We start from the raw sequence: 17,961 nt of genomic DNA, 5'->3' as shown, positions 1-17,961 counted from the left end.
GCCGCTCTGCCGTGTACATGGTCCAAACTGGACAGTCTCTATGTAAAAGGATAAATGGACAAATCAGACATCAGGAATGGTAACATACAAAAGCCAGTAGGAGAACACTTCAATCTCCCTGGACATTCAATAACCTATTTAAAAGTAGCCATTCTTCAACAAAAAAAACTTCAAAAACAGACTTCAAAGAAAAACTGTAGAACTACGGGTTTCAGAGTAACAGCCGTGTTAGTCTGTATTCGCAAAAAGAAAAGGAGGACTTGTGGCACCTTAGAGACTAACAAATTTATTTGAGCATAAGCTTTCGTGAGCTACAGCTCACTTCATCGGATGCATTCAGTGAATGAACAGGAATGGAGTCTTAGAACTTAATAAGTAATCTAGCTAGATATGCATTAGATTCTGTTTTCTTCAAATGGCTGAGAAAATAAGCTGTCCTGAATGGAATGGATATTCCTGTTTTGTGTCTCTTTGTAACTTAAGGTTTTGCCTAGAGGGATTCTCTGTTTTGAATCTAATTACCCTGTAAGGTATTTACCATCCTGATTTTACAGTGGTGATTCTTTTTACTTTTTCTTCTATTAAAATTCTTCTTTTAAGAAACTGAATGCTTTTTCATTGTTCTTAAGATCCAAGGGTTTGGGTCTGTGGTCACCTATGCAAACTGGTGAGGATTTTTATCAAACCTTCCCCAGGAAAAGGGGGGTAAGATTTGGGAGGATTTTGCGGGGAAAGACGTTTCCAAACTAACTCTTTCCCAGTAACCGGTGTTAGATGTTTGGTGGTGGCAGCGAAAGTCCAAGGGCAAAGGGTAAAATAGTTTGTACCTTGGGGAAGTTTTAACCTAAGCTGGTAAAAGTAAGCTTAGGAGGTTTTCATGCAGGTCCCCACATCTGTACCCTGAATGTATCCGATGAAGTGAGCTGTAGCTCATGAAAGCTTATGCTCAAATAAATTTTTTAGTCTCTAAGGTGCCACAAGTACTCCTTTTCTTTTTGTAGAACTACAATTCATTTGCAAACTTAACACCATCAGTTTTGGCTTGAATAGGGACTGGGAGTGGCTGACTCACTACAAAAGCAATTTTCCCTCTCTTGGTATTGACACCTCTTCGTCAATTATTGGGAGTGGACCACATCCATCCTGACTGAATTGGCCTTCAACATTGGTTCTCCACTTGTAAGGTTATTCCCTTCTCTTCATGTGCCAATATATATTTATGCCTGGTATCTATAATTTTCACTCCATGCATCTGAAGAAGTGGGTTTTTTACCCACGAAAGTTTATTCCCAAATAAATCTGTTTAGTCTTTAAGGTGCCACTGGACTCCTCGTTGTTTTTGTGGATACAGATTAACATGGCTACCCCTGTGGTACTTAATGGGATAACTCATTTAGGTAGAGAGCTCAGCTCTGTAAGGGTGGCAGATGGACTTAAGTGAATTGAAGGGGTTTAGAAAGATGCAATTGAACTTGCAGTACAGCTATACATAACATTGAGCTTTACACAATGAATTTCCTATGTATTCTAATTGCTGTGACCCCTACTTCCAGAGTAGGGCATGTTACATTGACTCTTCCCTGATGTGTCTAGTACGTATGTAAAGCTACAACTGATAACTGGATTTTTGCATGTAATTATGATCTTTCAATTGCTGAGAAATGTTTTTCCTCTGTAGTTGGATTCTGGATATTTTCTCCATGCCAGTGCCAGGGCTTGGTTAAGTGCTGCAGTTAATCAGGATGCCCAAATCCCAGCAGAGAAACCCAGAGCAGTATTCCGCACCAATGAGAGCAACCCGGTGAGTTACTACCATATTTACTATTATGTCAACTAGCCAGTACCCTAAGTGCGTCAGAGTCTGTTCTTGGGCACCCTGGACCCACTGACTGAGATCACATGCTACTTATGAGTGGAAATGAAGGGAGTAGGTAGTTTTTCATAATAACCATGCCCTGCTCCTGTAGGGTGTGAATAATAAACCTTCAAAACAGGGCCAAGACCCTTTCTGAAATCCCCTTTGAACATGTATTGATTCTTTCTCTGCAGCTGTAGAAATGAAATGGGCCATATATTGTAGCAGCTCAGATGTGGGTGAAAACTTGGCATCAGACACTATTAATTTCAACTTCAGGGTCATTCTTTTCTGACTAACTTCCCCAGATTGGTTATTAAGGGAAAAAATAACTAAGCACACCCCACCGGCTTTATAATTCCAGCTGTAGTCTCTCTCTCTCTCAAGCACAAGATGAAGTGAAATGAATGAATGAAATAAGCCTTTGAGGAGCTTTTCCACTGCCTCTGTAATTGGAGTCTCTTGCACTGCTGATTCCTTTGAGGTCTCTATGGAAACAGCAGCATGCAGATGATCCAGTCATGTGATCAGAGCATCTCTATAGACTGCACAGAAGAGCCCAGATGGCAAGAATTGTCTGCTCTGTCCTAGGTCTAGGATTTATGTTGCCAAGCAACTGGCTTCAGCATTCCGGTTGCACATGCCTGATATATATTTGGCAACAGCAGCCGATGCCTCTTAATTAATCAAATCCATGTTCCTCAAGCTTGTCCATATTGTGGACCACTTCTTAAGCTACAGATTCTCCTGTGGTTCATCTCCGCACCTTATTCCACAACTTTCCTCTAGAAGTTAAAATGCTTGGTTACAGGGAAATTTCACTAAACAGCACTGAGGTGACAACAGGAAAGCTAAACTCTCAAAAGAGACTGTAAAAATGGCATCTTCTTACTTAACAGCCCTGGTCCCTATATGTATCCCCAGATAATATCTTGATGGGGTGGAGGTATGATTGACCTGTCTAGATCAAAACTAATTTAAAAAAAAATTGGAAATCCAGGAGACACCCTGGACTATGCTATAGCCAGTAGGAAGCACTGCTGCTTCCAGACTTGTATATGCTTCACCACTGTAAAAGAAACCATTTTGTGGACCACCACTGTGCTAAATAAATAAAACCTAGAAGCAGGTGTATTCTGACTGAGTAATTTGATGATTATTCTGCCTGGGTGGTACTTTACTGCCTCACTCTTAAGGGAACCTCTGTACACAGACAGATGAGATGGCTCATCTAGAGTTCAGCCTCCCATGGTTGTTACAATTGTATTTTAACTTCACAGGCCAACCATGCAGAGCAACATGAGGGTCAGCATTACAGCATCCCCCTCCAGGAGGTGAAGGTGGTGTTTCCACATGGACTGCCCTACCGCTTCCAAATGCAGGTACTCTGTTTCAGCACTGGTTGAGGAGATGTGGGAAGGACTGGATGTGTAGACTGTGATGCGAGGATCAGCAGGGAGCCACATTCCTGAGGCACCTTCACTGAGTCGAATACAGTTGTTTTGGGTCAATAGAAAGCTGGATTTTCTTTTGGCAGTGATGGCACACAGCCATGAGTGATCCTTCTGTGGGAGGGGGCTAGGTTGAGAGAAGATTGATCTTGCTTTGCATAGTGGAAGAGAGCTGGGGAGTGGAGATTACTGAGATGTGATTTAAGTTTCCTCAGTCTCTAACTTCTGAGTCTATAATGTGCTATGGGTCAAGACTGTCTGAGCACAACCCCTCCTGGGGACTTGAATGGTGTCATTTCTGTGTAAAATAGACTTGTTTATAAAATGGCTTTAGATCAGCAAAAAATATCTTGCTCTTTCTTTCCATCTCTGACACAGATCTCACTCTGACTGGTGGGGTTTACTCTGCAGCTATAGCATGCTGTTTAAAATGCATTTCTGGACTCAGAAATGATCTGTGGATTATTAATGTAAATGAACCAATGACAAGGAAATGAGGCATCTAACGCCAACTGTTAAAATATTCCAAGAAATTCAGTGAAACATCTTATGCTTGAGCGCAGTGGGGCTCCTCCCCTTAACACTTCCATGGCTTTTCTCTTCACGCTGTGCTGTAATGTGCTTCAATATCAGTTTCTTGGCTTTGGTTTATTTGTTGAGCCCTTCTTGTTCCTGATTGTATCTGAGTGCAGACAATAATGTATGTGCTCCCAACATCATACAGCAACCTAGTACCTTACAAACCTTATGGTTTATGTAAACTACATACTGTGGCCTTTTAAAGGCTAAGTTAAATATCTGGGCAGGTTTCTTTTCTTTTCAGAAAACCAGTAGTAATTAAAGCTCATTATAGACTGCCATTTATGTTTGCCTTGGTTATTTAGAATTAAATTTAAATTCAAGCTTTTTAATTAAATAAATGCAGAGAAAAGTCTCCAACTGGGTAACTTTTTTTTCCTAATCATGCAACATAAACATAATTTTTTTAAGGAAATCTATTCTGCTAGACTGAGGCAGTGTTGTGAGCTTCACTTGATATTTATCCTCTCAAAATATTTTCAGGCAAATGGTTCTTCCCCAGATAATGTAGCTTATAACAACATACATGCAGCTGAATTACGTTTGTGTGCTTGTCAAGGGACATCTGCCACTAGTCATAGTGCTGATGTTGTACAAGGAAAAATAAAAAATGAAATAGAGACCACAGTAGTCTGAAGTGGGAAAACTTTGAGTTCACTGATCATTTTACTTTCAGCAACTGGTATAAATGTTGTGATAGGATAACATTAAGATTGCAACAGGGTCCCATATACTCCAGGATTGCAAAATTTGCTGTCAAGTCGTCCTTTACTGCAGAATTGTGCTCCATAATCTAAGTGTTTATTTAAAATAAAAATTTCCAGTGCTTGTGGTTATGAAGGAAACCTTAGAAATGGGAACCAAATGTAACCAAAGCAATGTTGTCTTCCTGAGTGTGCCAACTGCCTGAAACAATACCTTGGAAAGGTGCAAACTGTCCCATACATCTTAATGAGATGCTGACTGTGAAACTTAAAGATGACCACACAAACATTCACTATAAACTAGCATAGCCCACAATTCCAAAGGGCTTCTCATGCCTTCTCTGCTGCCAAAAGATGCAAATGGCACTGTCAGGTGGCCAAAATCTCAAGCTTCCCTTCTCTGTTCCCCAACCTTCTGATATGAATTTATGCACTGTCAAGAAAAAACATCTGACACATCAAAACAAACTACACATCTGTATAACATGGAATTGGGGGTAAAATCCTGGCCCCACTGAATTCAGTGGGAGTTTTGCATATATTTCATATTTAATTCTTTTAAAATGTTAATTTTGAAATTTAAATGCAGCTATTGCAGAATTTCCAATCTGCCATAGCAGAGTGCTGCTGAATTTAAGCTGTGAGCTATACAGGGCCATGGCTAGGGAGTATGAATATCTTGGGCCTCAAGACATCCTCTGATCACTTCAAGGGTTGTAAGGAAATGTTTCCTACCATGTGCAGCATTGCATTAGGAGCATTAAGGCAGGAGGACTTGAGGACTGGGGTGGTTATCTTCTTCCTTTGAAGCTTTGGGTATTGGCCACTGGATACTGGACTTGAGGGCATGTTGCAAGTTCCGTCTGGTTACTCAGGCATTGGGGAGGCAGGTAGACAGAGGTATTGTTTAGCGTAGCTGGTAATTTTCTGACCTCAGACAGGGAGTAGATTGTTTAATTTTTGGCAAAGATGCCTACAGCCCTTGATGGGTGCTCTTTTGAATATATTGTATATCAAAATAAGTTGGTCTGTTCCAATCTTGGCAGATCCTATGAGATTGGGACTTTCAGGCTGGTTAGTTCTACTATAGCATTAGTAGTAAGTTTGAATTTTAAACTAATCTCTGTAACATGTTAATGTGGAAGTAATTCATAGATTCCAAGGCCAGAAGGAACCATTTTGATCATCTACTTTGTAGGTTACTTATCAGGAAAGTGCTTCTGAATAAGACAGAGAAGAAAAAGTGAAGGAAGGTCATGATACAAGCTGGAGGGGTTGTGACACATAGCGCAGTCCACTGGTTTTGTTAGGGCTGGTGTTACTGCAGCCCTGAAAGACTATTGTATAACTCAGACATAATCAGGGTAGGAGCTGCTGATGTGCGCTTATATGCGGCTCCTTGTTCCTATTCTGTCTCCTGTCAGATGAAGACGTTCAATGAAAGCTGCCTGATGGTTCGGAAACCAGCTCTAGAACTCCTTGGTTATCTGAAAAGCACCAACTTGGCCCACCCGGCTATCCGATATGTTATCTGTATCCTTTCTTCATTTGCCGTGCTCTAGAATGTGGGTTAAATAAGGGCAGCTGCGCTTCCTGCACACTGAGAGGGAGATGGGATTCTGACCTCATGTTGGGTGGCATGGGTCAGCCTCCCACCTTCCCCACCAATGCCTTTTCCTCACATAGTTAGATGGGAAAAAGAGGCTTTTCTGCACCCCCCAAAAAAACCATAGCCTGGAGACACTCTATCTGAGGTTTTCCTTGACAGTTTATGCTGGAGATGGGGAGAAGGGAACAGGAAAAACAATGACACTGTGCCATGCTATTCATTATTGTGCAAAACAGGACTGGCTGGTTTTACACATTCCAGATGGTAAGTACCCTGGTGATACCTCTGAATGCATAATGTTCTGTGCGCTGTAACTAACCTACTGGGAAGGCAAAGCAGCTAAAGACATTATAGAGTGGGAGATTTTGTTCATCATGGTTTTCCCATGATTGGGATACAAAAAGTTATTAAATTAAGAGCAAAACATAAAGAAGAAAACAGAGGCGTTGAATAGTGTTTTCCCCTGTGCACACACGCAGATCAGCCTCATGCTCTGTCACTACAAACTAGTCAATCTGGTATGGGTGCCCTGAGTTACGGATCCTGCTACATTTGGAGGCTGTTGATAAATCATGGTGCATGTTTACTGAGTGGCTATTTCCCCAAGGGTGGGGTATGCTCATTATATGGCATAGTGGCTTTCTGTGGTGAATAGAGAAGAATGAGGAAAAAGGACCAGAAAAAAAGCGTGCAGTTACCCTTAACTAAACAGGACAATTGTTTGTCTCGTTTTGTTTCTGCTTCACAGCTCACCTCTGGGTGAAGAATTGCAGGGAGCTTATGCAGTCCTCCTATAACAAAGAGCGGTTTGACCAGCCTCTGGAAGCATCTACCTGGCTTAAGAATTTCAAAACTTCAAATGACCACTTCTTAAAAGAGGTCAGTAAATTCTACTGAGTCCCTGGATTAGGAACCAGGGAAAACCTACAAGAACAGCTTCTCCTGGAAATTTCATGGGGATTGCTCCCTCACTTGGAATGTCTATCCAGTGGAATGGGGTCTACGGATCTGTTCATTTTTTTGAGAAGCATTTCCTGTGTTGGTAGTGAATAAGCATTCACATTGGATAACTTACTATTAATCACATATCAGAGTAGCAGCCGTGTTAGTCTGTATTCGCAAAAAGAAAAGGAGTACTTGTGGCACTGAATGCATCCGATGAAGTGAGCTGTAGCTCACGAAAGCTTATGCTCAAATAAATTTGTTAGTCTCTAAGGTACCACAAGTACTCCTTTTCTTTTTTCATTTATCACGTAGTTTATTTGGAGGTAGGTTTCAGTGGGGTTGGAAATGCATTAAAGATCCCTGTGTTTGCAAAGGGGTCCCACCACTGGGGGAAGTCTGAGATTTTGGTCATTATATCACTGAGGGATGCTGCACCAAGAAATGCCATTCTGTAGCTCTTTCCCAGTACCTCTGGAGCGGAGTGGGGGCTCCTACTGCCCAGGTTTGTTGAGGTGCCCCTGAAGTGGGAGCTTGGCAGTTCACACTCTCCATCTACGTTCAATTACCCTACCCCCTGCCCCAATTCTCCTTTTATTACAGATAAAAACACAACAGACATATATGTGGAGCAAACGGGAAAGCACTGAGAAGGGCAGACCACTGGGTGAAGTGGTAGAACAGGTGAGGGAATGACAATTGCCTATGGTATTGTTGGAACCTGTCAATAATATGAAAATGAGACATGATGCCCAGTGAAGGGAATGGGGAGAAGAACTATATTTAGTGCTTCTAAAGCATTGTGCAGACATTAGTCCTGGGAAGTTGGAAGGGTTGTTATCTCCACCTTGTAGATGGGAAGACCAAAGCATGGAACTAGACCTCTCAAGGAGGACACACAAACAGTCTGTGTCAGAGCTGGGATTAGAACTCATGAGTTGCTGACACCTATCCCTATGCTCAATCTATTTATTAGACCATGCTGCCCCTTAGGGAGGGGAGGACAGAGTCTTAGGTCTCTTCTGTCCCATCTTTTAGATCCTCATAGAGAAGTTGGTGCCAAGGCTTCCTGATTGCACATGGCCTGCATTCTCTCCCTTTGCTAATGTTGTATACCAATCTATTTGTAGGGTTTAACGCGAGTGAAGAATGCCAGTGATGCTGTGGGGGTTGTGCTGAAAGAGTTAAAGAAGCAGTGTCCTCTTGGTTCATTTAGACTTCTGGTGGCAGTGGATGGAATCAATGCTCTCTGGGGACGGACAACACTGAGGAAGAAAGACAAAAGTGCTGTAGGAAATTACCTTCCTTTCTTGTGGCTAACACAAATGGAGAAACCTAAGGGGAGGGTTTGGTTCCACCTTTGGATGATTGTTTCCGGGGCTATTAAGTTCTAGCAGTTATAAAGCTTCCTCTAACTCAGAGGATTCTGCAAACTGTAGCTCTCCAATGAGGATTCTGCAGTGCAGAATATGAAAGTGAATGACTTCACACAATAAAGAACAGGAGGGCATTCATTTTGCTCAACACCCTTGCCAATATACAGCTTTATTTTGTGTAGTTATTTTCATAAATCTGCTCCTCCAAAATTCTTGAGATTAAATACAATGACGATGTTAAATAATAGCAAAGGAAGAAGGCATTTACATGATATAAGCAAACAAGAGGCTTCCAAGCTGGATTTTGAAGGAATTGGAGAGTCACTGAGGCAGAAATATGCAAGGAGCATGGTTCAGGTGGAAGGTGCTGCAGAGGAAAATGTTCTCACACCTACACTGCTGAGAGTGTGAAGGCATGGTGGGGGGGGAACGGGGACCAATGCTAGGTGAGAAAATGTGAGGAGAGTCACATTCTATAAGGGTTCAAAAACAGGGAGGGCAATTTTGAATTGGATCCTGAAATGCAAAGGAACCCAGGTCAGTATGAGGAAGAAGGTGGGATGGGGGTAGTAGCCTCATTGATTTGGAGAGGCCTTATCAATGTTGATAAATGTAGAATAATGCACATTGGAAAAAATAATCCCAACTATAAATGCAAAATGATGGGTCTAAATTAGCTGCTCCCACTCAAGAAAAAGATCTTGGAGTTGTCATGGATCGCTCTCTGAAAACCTCTGTTCTGTGTGCAGTGGCAGTTAAAAAAACAAAAACAAAACTAACAAAAAGATAGGAACTATTAAGAAATAAAACAGAAAATATCCTAATGTCACTATATAAATCCATGGTATGCACACATCTTGAATACTGCAGGCAGTTCTGGTCGCCCCATCTCAAAAAAGATATATTTTAGAATTGGAAAAGGTACAAAGAACAACAAAAGTTATTAGGAATATGGATCAGCTTTGGTATGAGGAGAGATTAAAAATACCATGACTGTTCATTTTAGAAAAGAGATGAGTAAGGTGGGTGGCGATATGATGGAGATCTATAAAATTGTGAATGGTTTGGAGGAAGTGAATAGGGAAGTGTTGTTTACCTCTTCATGTAGCACAAGAATCGGGGTCACCCAATGAAATTAATAGGCAGCAGATTTAAAACAAACTTCTTAATAGAATGCACAGTCAACTTATGGAACTCATTCCCAGGGAATGTTGTGAAGGACAAAAGTATAACTGGGTTCAGAAAAGAATTAGAAAAGTTTGTGAAGGATAAGTCCATCAATGGCTATTAGCCAAGATGGTCAGGGATGCAACCCCATGCTCCAGATATCCCTAAACCTGTGACTAGCATGAAGCTGGGACTGGACAACTGGAGATGGATAACTTGATAATTGCCCTGTTCATTTCCTCTGAAGCATGTGGCATTGGCCACTGTCAGAAGACAGGATACTGGGCTAGATGAACCTTTGGTGTGATCCAGTATGACCGTTCTTACGTTAAGAATTTTAATAGTCCAGGTGAGAGGGGATTAGGGCCTGGGTGGGGTCTAGCACATGACTAGATCTGCTGACACAGGAGATGTGGAAGAAGAGACTGGTATCAAGGATGATGCCAGGCCTACAGAGAGGGAAAGCAAGTGGAAGTCCTGAGTTGAGAAGGGCTAAGAGTAACTAATAGTGGTAGACTGTTGAGACTTCAGAACTGCTCTTTGAGGTTCTTGATAGGTGGAATATTGTGCTCCGTTGTAACTTTTCCCATAGAAGGGTGACATAATTGCCTTAATCAAATTAATTCATGTTGTGTTTGCCATGTGGCTAATGAATTCAAATTTAGTAGTGCCTGTATGGCATGGAATGGATCAGCTTACCAGTATCCCATTCCCAGAAACTGATCTCATGGCAGATGGCTGCCTGTGGAAAAGCTTCTGCCTTCTTCTTGTGCATGCTTGTGTTTCGGACAGCCTCTAAAAATCTCAATGGCATCTCTGAAGGAAGCTCCAAATAGTTCTTTCACTGCAGTCACTGTTAAGCTGCTGTTGTGCTCTGGGGTTTTTTGCTTGTTTAAGCATCCAAAGGAACCTCATGGGTGGCAGAGGAGCTGGGAGACAGTGATTTCTCTAGCCAGCTATACCTGACCTTCTGTCATCATTAGGTTTCTCCAGAGGAACTGACGCTAGTCCACAATCTGAGGAAGATGGTGGTGAATGACTGGGTGAGTGCATTTGTGGGCTTGCTGGCAAGTCATTGCACAATGTTCAGAGCTAAATGCTGATGTCCAGAGCAGTGAGACCTTCTGAGGGGCTTCCTACTGGGAATTTACAGAGCTGTGTGACTTGGGGGAGTTACCTCTGTTTAGTAGTTTTACATTTATTCCATTTCTTCCTTTCATTGACAGATGTATTACAGGAAAAGCTTTTAAAGAGTGTGGTGGAGAGATGTTTCAATTGAAAGCTGTTTAAACAATCTTGACTGCATAACAGATGCCTCACTTTATCGAAGGGGTGGGCAAACTTTGTGCCCCTCGGGCCACATAGGGGAATAGAAATTGTATGGTGGGCCATGAATGCTCACAAAATAGGGGTTGGGGATGAGGAGTTTGGGGTGTAGGAGGGTGTTCTGGGCTGGGACCGAGGGGTTCGGAGGGCTGGAGGGAGATCAGGGCTGGGGCAGGGGTGCAGGAAGGGGTGCAGATTCTGGCTGGGGGTGTGGGCTCTGGGATGGGGCTGGGAATGAGAGGTTTGGGGTGCAGGAGGGTGCTCCAGGCTGGGATCGAGGGGCTTGGAGAGTGGGAGGGGGATCAGGACTGGGGCAGAGGATTGGGGCATGGGGAGAGGCTCAGGGGATGCGGGCTCTGAGAGGTGCTTACCTCAAGTGGCTACCAGAAGCAGTGGCATGTCCCTTCTCCAGCTCCTACACGGAGGCATAGCCAGGCGGCTCTGTACGCTCTGCCATCTGCAGGCACCGCCCCTGCAGCTCCCATTGGAGGGCGTAGGAGCCAGAGCAGGGCCATGCCGTGGCTTCTGGGAGCCGCGTGGTTTGGCCCTGACCCTGCAGCCCAGCAGGAGTGTTGGAGCAGGGCCGAGCTGCGTGGTGCAGCCCCAACCCAGCGCCCCGGCTGGAGCACCAGAGCGGGGCCGACCCATGTGGTGTGGCCCCAACCCAGCTCCCGGGCTGGAGCACTGGAGCCGGGCCGAGCCGCGTGGTCCAGCCCCCAACCCAGTGCCCTGGCCAGAGTGCTGGAATGGGGCTGAGCCGCATGGTGCAGCTCATGGGCTGGGCCGTAGTTTGCCCACCCTTGCTTTATCGCCTCCAGTTACCTTTTTCTTTTGTGCTGAATGTCTGCTCGTAGTGGCCAGGCCTGGAATGACTGGGAAACCATCATAGCCTCTTCTCAGATTCTGTACAGTGCCACTCAGTGAAAAAGCTATTTCAGTTCCAGCTTCTCCCAGTAGAGGTCCGAAACGATTGTCGGCCGTTGCTTTCACGGAGGGAGGGGTAGGTTGGTAGCAGATGGTGCTGCTGGCTGGGAGAGCAGCCTGAGGCAGAATGGCCCCCTCAAGGATTGAACTCACAACCCTGGGTTTAGCAGGCCAATGCTCAAACCACTGAGTAGTGTGGAGATCCTATAGTTACTTCACTCCCATCCTGAAGTCTCTGTAATCAGTGCTTCTGTCCCATTCAGCACTATCTCCTGGGAAGAGCTGCACAGGAAACAGTGCTTCTTCATTGCTCTCTGCACTGCATCCTGCTGGGACGAGAGTAGGTGGGTGCTCTTCACAGCCAGTACTTCTGTTCTGTTCCACACATTGCGTAGGAGAAGCTGGGATTGAAGGTAATTACAGGATCCAGAAGGAAAATGCAGGATATCATAGGAGACGGTTAATGATTCTAGACAGGTGAGGTGTATGTCCTATACCTAAGACTCCTTCTAATCCAGCTCTGTGTTTCAGAATGGAGGTGCCATTGTGACCACTCTTAGCCAGACGGGCTCTCTCTTCAAACCACGTTCTGCTTATTTGCCCCACGAGTTGCTGGGAAAGGTGAGTTATGGCCTCTGTCTTCCTCTGCATTGGTACATGTAAAGCAACAGAAATAAGAATACTGGTTTGGGACCTACTTCCCCAGTAGATATGATGAGCTGAATCATTCTTGCTCTGTTCAGTCATTCTTGCATGCTGTCCCTTATGCTTGGCTTAGACTCTCTATTACAGTGTGGCTACCAACTGCCATATCTCTCAAATTTTTCCTTACACTCTTTATCTAACTTTGTCATAGTCTCATTCTTCAGCTTGGCCTGTGTGTGAAAGGGATGGGGGGAACTTGCCTCCGAACATAGTGAAACAGGTTGTCCAGCCCAGTCTGCCCCAGTGCTCCTGCTTTTTGACTTCTCATTCTCACCTTTTTGCTCTTTCACTAGCCCCCTTTTGCACAAATAACCAGAGTATCTCAGAGTTCACTTATTCTCTGTGTTTTAATTGCTTTCCTGGGTTACACGAACCATAGAGCTATTCTTTTTCGAAGCAGTTCTACCTGAGCTTCCTCATGGCTAGGCTGTGCCTTATCCTTCCGCAGTTCAGACCATTCTGTCTGCCTCACAGTTTCACTTTTCCCTTCCAGGAGGGTTTCGACACACTGGACCCTTTCATTCCCATCCGGGTTTCCAACTATAGTCAGCGAGAGTTTGAGAGCTGTTATCAATATTACCTTGACCGCAAGTGGCTTCAACATGACAGAGGTGAGTTCCGCCCCCCTCCCATGCAAAGGAATGAAGACAGCTGTAGTATTTCAACTTCCATCTCCATCACAGAGAAAGATGAGCTCTGTGCCCTTCATACCATTATTCCAGCTGTTAGCTTTAAAAACAAGTTTCTTGGTTTGAGTTAAGTGCTAATAATAAAGCTACCTATTGTATTTAAAAAATCTAAGAATTTAAAGGAAAAGGGACAATCTAGATCTTACATTGCCCTCATAATAAACATACACATTATCACCAAGCATAAAGAAATGCACATTTCATCAAAGACAAACCTTCTCTTCCCAATGGATTTTTTTTAAAAGGTCATATTTAGATCCTGAAATGAAGGTAATCTTTTGTGGGTTATAATTAAATAGAAAATAGCATTGCCGTGTCTTGCAATTGTGACAGGGTCGGGCCAGATGGCTACAGGAGAGTAATAGGAGGCAGATATATTAGCCCCAGGCTAAGTAGGTCCCTTTTCCCTGCTGCCAAGGCGAGCAAATCCACCAAAAAGCGGAAGACCCACCAAGGTAGAGGAGGAACTTTGTCACAACTGGTGTAAGAAGTGGGATTTGGTGTACACAGCGTGGTGGAAGGAGGAGGGTGTTGGGGGCGGGGGGGAGGGTCTATTTTTATTTTTTTTCACCACAATGGAGGAGGTATTGCGGGCCAGCAATTTGCTACAGAAAATGACACGGGAGGATGATGTAGAGGCACACCTCCTGGCCTTTGAGAGGACAGCCCTGCGGGAGGCTTGGCCCCAAGAACAGTGGTCTGGCATCCTCGCTTCATTCCTGTGTGGGGAGGCCTAGAAGGCCTACTATGATTTGCCTGAAGAGGCTGCGGCAGACTACCCCAGCTGAAAGCAGAGATCCTGACCAGATCTGGGGTAACGACCGCAGTGCAGGCCCAGCAATATCATGAGTGGAGGTACCAGGAAAACAAAACTCTGCGCTCCCAATTATATGACCTCATCCATCTCGCACGAAAGTGGTTATGAACTGAGTCCCCGAGTCTGGAGGAGATGCTAGAGGTTCTTGGCATCAACCGATACCAGGACGTGTTTTCAACCAAACCAGGCTGGACCATCAAAGCATATCACCACATTATCACAGACCCTGGGGCAAAGGTCACTTTAAGGCCCTATTGGGTTCCAGCAGCAAAAAGGGAGGAGATCAAAGCAGAGGTAAAAACGATGTTGGAGCTGGGAGTCATTGAAGAGTCCCACAGTCAGTGGTCAAGCCTGATTGTGTTGATTCCCAAACCCGATGGCACCACTAGGTTTTGTAATGACTTTCGCTGGCTGAATGGGATATCCAAATTGTGCCTAGTTGTGAAATGGGCCATGGAAACACTACGTTATTACCTTCTGGGATGACGGTTTATCCTTGTGACCGACCATGCACCCCTCCAGTGGATGCAGCGAAATAAAGAGAAGAATGCAAGGGTGACCAGATAGTTCCTGACCCTACAACCTTTCCAATTCACCATACAACACCAGGCTGGAAGCCACCATGGCAATGCAGATGGCTTGTCTTGAGTACACTGCCTGATGTCCCAAGTTGCCCAACCCCATAGTGTTGGGGGGCGGGGGGAGGAATATGTGACTGGGTCGGGCTACAGGAGAGTAATAGAAGGCAGATATATTAGCCCCAGGCTAAGTAGGTCCCTTTTCCCTGGGTAAGGTAACAGGGAAGGTTCCAGAACAATCAGGAACCTTCTGGAGACAATTAAGACACACATGCTGATTAGAATACCTGCAGCCAATCAAGAAGCTACTAGAATCAATTAAGGCAGGCTAATCAGGGCACCTGGGTTTTAAAAAGGAGCTCATTTCAGTTTGTGGTGTGTGTGTGAGGAGCTGGGAGCAAGAGGCACTAGGAGCTGAGAGTAAGAACGTGGACTGTTGGAGGACTGAGATGTACAAGCATTATCAGACACCAGGAGGAAGGTCCTATGGTGAGGATGAAGGTGTTGGGAGGAGGCTGTGGGGAAGTAGCCCAGGGAGTTAGTTGTAGCTGTCGCACAGCTGTTCCAAGAGGCACTCTAGACAGCTGCATTCCACAGGGTCCTGGGCTGGAACCCGGAGTAGAGGGTGGGCCCGGGTTCCCCCCAAATCCTCCCAACTCCTGGTCAGACACAGGAGTCGTCGACCTGGACTGTGGGTTCAAGAAAAACAGTCAAGCTGAGGGCTGCCATCCTATGGGGATGTAGGATAACAAAGTAACACAGCTACACTAAACTTTAGAAAGGGAGACTGCACTAAAATGAGGAAACTAGACAAAAGGTCCTAAAGTCAAAAGCAAAGGAAGTGAAATTCTTAGATATGGCATGGATGCTACTTAAAACAATATAAGGCCTGAAATAAACCAGTGTGGCTCAATGACAAGGTTGAAAACTTAGAGAGACAAAGTGGGTGAGGTAAAATCTTTTATTGAACCACCTTCCCTCACCCACCTTGTGTCTCTAATATCCTGGGACCAACACCGCTACAACAAGGTTCAAAACTTGGAAATCTAACCCTAATGAAGCCAATAAACAGGAACATAAATTACAGTAGGCAGAATGTTGAACTACTCAGATACCTTCAGCATTCTAAATGAACAGTATCAACTCAAAAAAAAATTGGACTGGACACAATTCTGGGGTAGTTAATGAAGAGCTTGGCTAACTGCAGCTGTGCTCTAAAAAGCAAACTGTTACAATGCATAAGGAATAGGCTGGAGATTAATTCAGAAAATATGTTATAAGTCAATGGTTTGTCTCTTCTGGAATACTGTGAGCGGTACTAATCATCCCAACACAAAAAGGATACTGTAGAATTAGATGGTTTTGAAAGAAGGGTAATTAATTATATCAAGGGCCTGGAAAAACACAAGTGAGGCAGATTTAAAAGATGGGGATCACTTATCTTAGAATGGAGATAAATAAGGGGGAGAGGGAGTGTATTTTAATAAAAAATAGTCAAGAGTAGAGTGGGAGCTTCTGTTGTTTCATAACAGCAGCTATTCAGTAAAAGTGAAGGGTGACAAATTCAGAACTAGCTGTGGAATTCAAGAATTAGCAAGAGTCAAAGAGGGATTGAACACTGATAACTTTTGGATATTCTTGTTATGGTTAATATTGCCAAATTTTGGAAGGGATATAAAACCACCTGCTTCAGGTTTTAAGCCAATTGCTAACTATTAGGACTAAGTGGGAGTGATGGGGGCGACAAAGGCCTGTAACAGGTTGCTGACAGATCTAGATCAATTGGTAAACTAGGTGCAAACAAACTATGTGTTTGAGGATGGCTAAATGTAAGCATCTAGCAACCAAGAATGTACACTATACTTTCAGGATGGAGGACTCAATCTTAGAAAGCAGTGACTGAAAAAGATTTGGGCCTTGTAGTGGATAGTCAGCTGAACATGAGCTCACATTGTGATGCTGTGAGTAACAGGGCCATTACAGTCCTTGATTGCATAAAGAGGGGGAGTTGCTCTCAGGTGGGAGTAGCAATGTTATTTTACCTCTGTGTTTGGCACTAGTGGAACCACTGATGAACTATTGCATCCAGTTTTGCTGTCCACAATTCAACAAGGATGTTGATGAATTGGAGAGGATTCAGAGATGGGCCATGAGAACAATTAAAAGATTACAAAATGTGACTTATAATGATAGACTCTAGGTGCTCAATCTATTTGGTTATGAAAGAGAAGGTTAAGGGGTGACTTGATTAGTTTGTAAGTATCTACAAATATTTGTTAATGGACTCTTCAATCTTAGCAGAGAAAAGTATAACATGATCTAATGACTAGAAGTAAAAGCTAGGCAAATTCAAACCAGATATGAGGAGCAAATAGTGGATAGTGAGGATAATTTGAAACACTGTACCAACAATGGTTGGGGTGGAGCCTCCATAACTGACCATTTAAAAATGAAGATTGGATGTTTTTGAAAAAGAAATGCTCTAGGAATTCTTGTGGGGAAGTTGGATGGGGCTGTGTTATACAGGGCATCAATGATCACAGTGGTCCCTTCTTGCCTTTGAATCTATGATTTTTTAATAAAGCTTTCAAGGCCACTACATTGGAATGCTAACACAATTGAAGAACTTGATGATGTGGTGTTGACAGGGTTCCTTTTCTCTGTTTGTTTCAGCCAGAACAGAAGAAGGGAGAAAGGAACTGCTGTTTCTCAGCAACTCCAACCCCTGGCAGCTGGAACGGATCTCTGCTTATCTCTAACACTAAGGCATCTTTGCTGGCAGCCACTGCTGGCTTTTAATAAGATAACCAGCTCTTCTTCCTGCTCTATCATATGTCCCCTTGGCTGCTTCGCTACGCAGAAAGAACTGAGCTGTCTTTCCCAGCCCTGACAGGGAAAGACTTTGTGGAAAAGCTGGGTGAGGAGGAGAGCTCTGCACCAGCCGAGGAGGGGCTGCAGGGATAGAGGGGGAAAGAACAGGGCTGGGGCAGGGCTTCTGCAACTGACCCTGTCAGGGTTTCTCTAGGAGAAGCTGTGATGAGGCTGCACCAACCATAAATGGAGAGCGGTGTAGGTCTGTGCTGTCTGATGTTGAATGAGCAGGGGCCTTGCAGGCAGTCTCCAGCTGTTCGCTCTCCTGGCTACATGTTCTGTGGTACTGGCGGGTTGCGGCGGCCCTGGGGGGAGGAGATGTCTCAGGCCAGGTAGGGCTGGCGGAGGGTGTCACGGGGCTGGTGCTA

General features: G+C 44.2%; 1 protein-coding gene across 3 annotated transcripts in view; it reads left to right on the top strand.

The window, feature by feature from the left end:
• The window catches only part of DAP3 (death associated protein 3), a 29,502-nt gene extending 11,704 nt beyond the window's left edge, over positions 1-17,798 (top strand). For 2 of the 3 annotated variants that reach the window (XM_077841262.1, XM_077841261.1), the window contains exons 4-14: positions 1,679-1,801; positions 3,136-3,237; positions 6,014-6,122; positions 6,370-6,462; positions 6,947-7,077; positions 7,744-7,824; positions 8,271-8,429; positions 10,667-10,726; positions 12,465-12,554; positions 13,132-13,249; positions 17,396-17,798. In XM_077841262.1, coding sequence (XP_077697388.1) covers positions 1,679-1,801; positions 3,136-3,237; positions 6,014-6,122; positions 6,370-6,462; positions 6,947-7,077; positions 7,744-7,824; positions 8,271-8,429; positions 10,667-10,726; positions 12,465-12,554; positions 13,132-13,249; positions 17,396-17,481 — 1,152 coding nt within the window. In that variant the 3' untranslated portion in view covers positions 17,482-17,798. The remainder of the gene's footprint in view (positions 1-1,678; positions 1,802-3,135; positions 3,238-6,013; positions 6,123-6,369; positions 6,463-6,946; positions 7,078-7,743; positions 7,825-8,270; positions 8,430-10,666; positions 10,727-12,464; positions 12,555-13,131; positions 13,250-17,395) is intronic. The other variant, XM_077841263.1, reaches the window with a different exon arrangement.
• The last annotated feature ends 163 nt before the right edge of the window (positions 17,799-17,961 follow it).

The sequence above is a fragment of the Eretmochelys imbricata genome, chromosome 24, assembly GCF_965152235.1.
Source record: "Eretmochelys imbricata isolate rEreImb1 chromosome 24, rEreImb1.hap1, whole genome shotgun sequence".
Taxonomy (NCBI): domain Eukaryota; kingdom Metazoa; phylum Chordata; order Testudines; family Cheloniidae; genus Eretmochelys; species Eretmochelys imbricata.
This window is presented reverse-complemented; position numbering and strand designations above follow the sequence as displayed.